Here is a 6,886-nt window from a genome sequence, read left to right on the forward strand (position 1 = left end):
TGTGGATAGTTTTTGTATGTCAATATTTACAAACAAAATGGAATGATCATTTTTTTTTCAAAACTTCATTATTGATTTTGGCATATTTGACATAACCTCATTATTGATTTTGACATATTTGACAAAATTCGTTACATTTATGGCATATTCGACAACTTCATTATTGATTTTGTAATTTTTGTTTTGCAATAAAGTAAAAAAATTGTAAATTACGTACATATAATTCATAAATTCTAAATGTACAAAATGCTTGAATCAGTCGAAATATTAAAATCTTAAAATGAAAGAAGAACTATGTGATTTTAAATAAAATTCTGTAATAAACATTTTGAATGAAGTAGAGAATAAAAACTATGATAGTTGTAAATTTTGTCAAGCAAATAAAACAATTACAATATATAAAGAATTAAACAACAGAAATGATCTATTACAAATAAAAAATGTTCTATTAAATGTATGACCCCGTTTACAAATAATGAATTACAAAAGAAAAGAAAATGATCTATTACAAATAAAGAATTACAAAAAGATCTATTACAATATGTAAGTATTACATAGTCTTCATCGACCAAGTCGCGCCGGACATGTTCGCCTGTCATGACCTGTCTGCTGGCACTCACTGCAACGAGCGGTCAAACGCCTATCTGATATGTCCATCTCATTCGGAATACGAGACATAGATGCACGACCCCGTTTCACTTGTCGCAGACGCAGTACATTAGGCATTAAAGTCCACTGCGGATCAGCCCAATAATCTTGATGCGGTATTGGATTGAATTTAGTTTCCCAAACCCTCATGTATACAGGAAGCCTATATACTAGATCAACGTACTCGAATGGATTGTCACCGCATTCAGACATTACAGCGAGCATATGAGAACATGGATAGTGTCGTATCTCATATTTCCCACAACTGCACGTGGGTTGATTCATCCGCACAATTTGTGTATTGCGACCTCGTCCATGGCGAAAAGATGTTTGCACCTCAAACACGCGGCGTGGCCTATAAAAAAATTGTAATAGAAACTAATGAAGTTCATGTTTTTAGGTGTAGTTAAATTGACAACATAATAACAATAATTTAATTTATATTACAAACTAACCTGTCATATGATATCAACTTGAAAGTATTTGCCCTTGCGATGCCATCCTCAATAGTTTTTTGCATCTGTCTAGGGTATTGGAACTCATTTCGTACATCTAGTTCAGCTTGGGCTCCCATCTCGTCAAAATATTTTACAAGCTGCCGAAATGTAAATTCAACCATAGTTGAGATAGGTAAGTTCCTTGTACCTTTCAAGACGCTATTGAAGCACTCTGCATCATTGCTAGTCAATACCCCCCAGCGATGTCCACCGTCATACGAAAGGGCCCACTCCTCAGGATTCATCTTGTAAACCCAAGTGATGGCTTCTTGGTCAATAGCCTGTATTTGTTGTAAGTAACCATTACACTTTCGTCGTTGATGAGCACTTCCTGCTTTCCATAGAAGTTGTTTCAGCTCCTTATTTCTGAACATAGTGTTAAAGTTACTACAAACATGTCGAAGACAGTGCCGATGATATCCAACAAATTGGAGCGAGGGATTCAACCAATGCCGCCTCACAGCAGCTAAAATACTCTCAGCTTGATCGGATATCAAAGTCACTCCCTGTCGGTCCATGACAATATGTTCCTTGATATTTGAAATGAAGAACGACCAAGACTCCAAACTCTCCTTGTCGACAACAGCAAATGCAAGCGGTAGTACTTTGCCATTGGCGGTGACAATCGTTGCTACAAGCAATACACCAGTGTATTTCCTGTATAAGAATGTACCATCTATGGTTATAACAGGCCTACAATGTCTGAATCCATCGATGACGGGTTTGAAAGACCAAAAACACAAAGTGGAAGACGAGCATAATGGTTGTATTTTCGGTATATCTATGCTTCCATTGCACGATGGTGCCAGGATTAGATGTTTGTAATGCATACATAAATATAGGCAACATCATATATGATTCATCCCAATCTCCGAATACCATTCTAATTGCCTTTGCCCTTGCATGCCACGCCTTCTTGTAATGTATAGTATAGTTCATGGACTTTTTTATGTCTTCGATGACATTCTTAATGAACATATCAGGTTCGTTCTGCATACAACAATACCTATGAGTCAGATTATTTTGGTGTGAAAACTTTAAAGACACAATTTTGGTGTGAACACTTTAAATAAACAATGTGTATATAAATGTAAACATTTATTTTGTATACTCACCGCAACTTGTCCCAAAAGATGAGAAACAATGTAACTGGAGCTAATATTTGTGTGGTCCCTATTCGTTCGTGGGTATAAACAATGGTGAGGACCCCTATACTGCTTTATTTCAAAAAGCCCATGTCTCTTACTAAGAGATGCACGCAACCACCATCTACAGTCGTGCTTGCAAGCACACACCCAAACGTCTCGCTTGGAGGTTACAACTTTGTACTCTCGATTATTTGTTGCATGGTACAATTTCACAGCATGTACGAGTTGCTTCTTATCAACGAAAACCATCCCTTTGTCCAACTCTGGATTTTCAGCATTCCAGATTCGGTTACGGGGAACGACATCGCGGTTACTAATGTCAAAATCACCACCCATGTGAATGTTTTCAAAGAAAGGGATTTCAGGTCTAGGTGGAATGGGGGCATTCTGAATATTAACGGGAGCGTCGACATCATCTTCTTCATCATCATCATCATCATCTGATCCGCCCAATAAATTTTCTTCATCACACATTTCATTCTCATCATTGTCTAAGGCGACATCAGGACCGTACATGTCACTGTCAGCAAACTGCACAAAATTAATCGTTTCAGCCATATTACCAGCAACTTCAACTGGAGTCGTATGATAGCTATAGGTGGGCACATCTTGGGTGTTATTGTGAAATTCAGTCTCGTATCCACCATGTGAACTTGATTCTCCACCATGGCCATGAAATGTCTGTTGTGTGTAGCCAGCTGCATAACATTCATTTGATTCATACATAGGAGACTGAAATGCTGTCGTGTCAACCCCATGTGTCAGCAATGTAGTGAACGGATGCGAATCCATCTGTGTTATATTCGGAAGATTCTGTACAACCTCTTTCTGAATGTACACTTCCAAACAATTTGGTGGTTCGAAATTTCCACCGATACTTAAAACGGTGTTCAACGCCTCATCGTCATTTATCGGTAATATTTTGTATTTGCTGGTTACTTGCCACTGGCGATAAGGATATCTACATTTGAAGATCAATCGGACTGTTTCCCCGTAACTTGCGACCTTGGACATAAACATCTCCTCCAAATTGCCAAGTGTGGTGCCAAGTTGCACCATATATATCCCTTTCGGCTCAGCATCATATGACACACCTTCATCGGGATCCCGAATTATGTTTCCCCCCCAGTAAAAGATAATTGGAACAGTTGCCATATACTTGCTTCAATGAAACAATAAATATTAAAATATCAACAATATACATATATCGAATTGTACTTGTAAAATAAACATTAAAATTTGCAGAAGCCACAAATAAAAGCAACCCTCTAATTTTTTATCAATTTATATTTTCCAGGGTTGAAGGAACTGTAGAGGTGAAACATTAATTCAATTTGTATTTTGTCAACTATATATTTGTGTCTCAACTTGATTATTAGTGTTTATTTTCTCATTTTTTTCACTTATTTTTATTCGTATAACAGAACAGCTGAGATTTCATCTATACGTGGAGTTATAGATTGTGTCTCATTTACTTCCTATGTGAAGACTCTTATCTTTTCAACGTGAATGTTCTTTGTTGTCATTGCTCTATTGTCTTAATCTAAAAAACACATAAGAAGAAGTATACTTGTTGTCTTAATTCTTTCGAATTAGTGGCGAAAAATAAAATAGGTTGAGAGATATTTAGTAGAGGGTGACGCGATTGATTTGGACAATATAAAATACAGGGTGCAAACATTGAGAAAGATTTTTTTAACCTGGTGATGTAATTGTTCAGATTTATGGAAAATATAAGTTAATTTGATTTGCTCCAACTTGTGCCATTACGGACCTTAATGACAAAGTTATTTCCTATGTGAACTAGTAACCCTCGTCCATTTTGTAGAGGGCATAGAGGCTTTCTTATAAAATTAAAACAACAAACTGATTTTGGATCATTTTGGATTGTTCTGAAAAGTAAGAAAAAAATTAAATTTATTTACTCCTTTTTTTTCTTACACATACAAAAACAAAAAAATAATTACAGAGATAATTTATAATGGCCAAAAATTAGAGATAATTAAATTGAAGTTGGTGGTTAAATGTATGGACTACATTTTGGATAGTTATCCATGTGAATCTATCGGGCCATCCGTACCAATTATTTGGTATTACAAAACACATGCTTACCCATCAAAGTGCCAATTTTTTTTTTTCCCTTCTTACGTACGAAATTGCTATGGACTATTAATTAAAATAATTTATTACTTTTTTCATGCATATATGTCTGCACACCTCTATGGACAGAATAATTCTGATATTTGCTTCCGCCAACCCCTAATTTTGTAAATCTATTTAACTGGCCTTCGGTAATCTTAGGATTACTGGCCGGTCATACCTATAGTAGCGGGTTTGGGTCGTCATAGAGTGGTATCAGAGCACGAGTTATACCGTACACATGAGTCCATATAAGCTACAAGATGTCCTAGAAAGAATTAGGATGTGTTAGTGTATGTGAAATTATACGACATGTCTTAAACAATTAGACATGAAATGAAATTGAGCATTGTCAAAACTATAAACGAGCTATTTGCCTATGTTTATTAGTGCTCTATTTACCTATAGCAAATGGAGAGAACAAGAAGTGATGATGTGATTGAATCCTTTGATGCTAGAAACTGAAAAATTATTTGAAGTGTTTCCATGTTGGATCATTTTGGATCATTTTGGATCGTTCTGAAAAGTAAGAAAACCTGATTTTGGATCATTTTGGATCGTTCTGAAAAGTAAGAAAAAAATTAAATTTATTTATTCCTTTTTTTTCTTACACATACAAAAACAAAAAAATAATTACAGAGATAATTTATAATGGCCAAAAATTAGAAATAATTAAATTGAAGTTGGTGGTTAAATGTATGGACTACATTTTGGATAGTTATCCATGTGAATCTATCGGGCCATCCGTACCAATTATTTGGTATTACAAAACACATGCTTACCCATCAAAGTGCCAATTTTTTTTTTCCCTTCTTACGTACGAAATTGCTATGGACTATTAATTAAAATAATTTATTACTCTTTTCATGCATATATTGTAACTACTCTAAATTTATTACTCTTTTCATGCATATATTATACAAACATGAATAAACATTATTAAAACATAATGTTTAGATTTTCCTTTTCAATGGTAGTGGACAATCACAAAGTGAAAAAGGCGATAAGTCAGTTCGTTCAATACCCATTTCAAAAACTTTTTCAAATTTTCTTCAGTTTTCTCAGAAAATTTTAATTTGTACTAGAATACTATTATATGTATTACAAATTCAGCTCATTAAATGTTTTAATCATATTTTGGCTGCCTGACCCCAAATATAGTGAAATAAACCAAACGAAATTAAACCAAAATTTTTTTTTTTTTAAATCAAATAGAGTCAAATTTAAATATTTTGAGAAACCAATAAAAATATTTATTTTCAATAAAATAGAGTCAAAATTAAATATTTTGATAAACCAATAAAAATATTTCTTTTCAATAAAATAGAGTCAAAATTAAATATTTTGATAAACCAATAAAAATATTTCTTTTTAATAAAATAGAGTCAAAATTAAATATTTTGAGAAACCAATAAAAATATTTCTTTTCAATAAAATAGAGTCAAAATTAAATATTTTGAGAAACCAATAAAAATATTTCTTTTTAATCAAATAGAGTCAAAATTAAATATTTCAGAGAACATGATATTTTATTTGAGAGAACATGATCTTTTCATGGAGAGAAAATTAAATATTTTTTTAATACATGATACATTCAAAATTAAATATTTTTTTTGTTTAATAATTATATTTTGTAGAAATTAGACATTAACAATTTCTGAACCATAATTTGATTCAACAAATGTAGACATTTTGATTCACAAGCATAATTTGAAAATTCCAATTTCTGATTTCAAATTTCAAAATATAGACATTTCATAATTCCAATTCAACAATTCTCAATTACATGAATTTCGTAATATGACATTAACAATTACGAATTATATGAATTACAATTTTTACTATTTTTATTCTTAATTAAACAAAATTACTTTTAAAACCATAATTTGAAACCCTAATTTCCTTTTAATTCCTGTTAACAAGCAAAAAAAAAAAAAAACTCACAAGCATCATTTCAAAATTCCATTTTCTGATTTCAAATTTCAAATTTCAAAATATACACATTTCATAATTTGAAATCAACAATTCTCAAATACATGAATTTCATAATATGACATTAACAATTATCAATTATATGAATTTCGGATTTTTTAATCGCAATTCTTAATTAAAAAAAATTACTTTTAAAACCCTAATTTCCTTTTAATTCCTCTTCACAAGCAAAAAAAAAACAATTTCCAATTCAACAAATGTACGTTGGTTTGTTCAATATTCAAAATATAGACATTTTGATTCACAAGCATAATTTCAAAATTCTAATTCCTGATTTCAAATTTAAAAATATAAACATTTCGTCATTTCAATTCTCAATTATATGAATTTCATAATATGACATTAACAATTATCAATTATATGAATTGATGATTTACGAATTTCATCATTCCAAATTTCAATTCTCAATTCTCAATTCTCAATTATATGAATTTCATAATATGACATTAACAATTATCAATT

General features: G+C 31.9%; 1 protein-coding gene across 1 annotated transcript; it reads right to left on the reverse strand.

The window, feature by feature from the left end:
- Positions 1 to 425: 425 nt before the first annotated feature.
- Positions 426 to 1,521, reverse strand: LOC145801636 (uncharacterized). Its single transcript, XM_082893379.1, has 2 exons — positions 1,104 to 1,521; positions 426 to 1,003 (listed from the first exon to the last, which is right to left on the reverse strand). The coding sequence occupies exons 1-2, from the start codon at positions 1,517 to 1,519 to the stop codon at positions 562 to 564; spliced, it is 858 nt and encodes a 285-aa protein (XP_082749505.1). The 5' UTR covers positions 1,520 to 1,521; the 3' UTR covers positions 426 to 561.
- Between the last annotated feature and the right edge of the window lie 5,365 nt (positions 1,522 to 6,886).

Source organism: Camellia sinensis, chromosome 10, assembly GCF_055761805.1.
Source record: "Camellia sinensis isolate YWXY chromosome 10, ASM5576180v1, whole genome shotgun sequence".
In the NCBI taxonomy this organism is placed as follows: domain Eukaryota; kingdom Viridiplantae; phylum Streptophyta; class Magnoliopsida; order Ericales; family Theaceae; genus Camellia; species Camellia sinensis.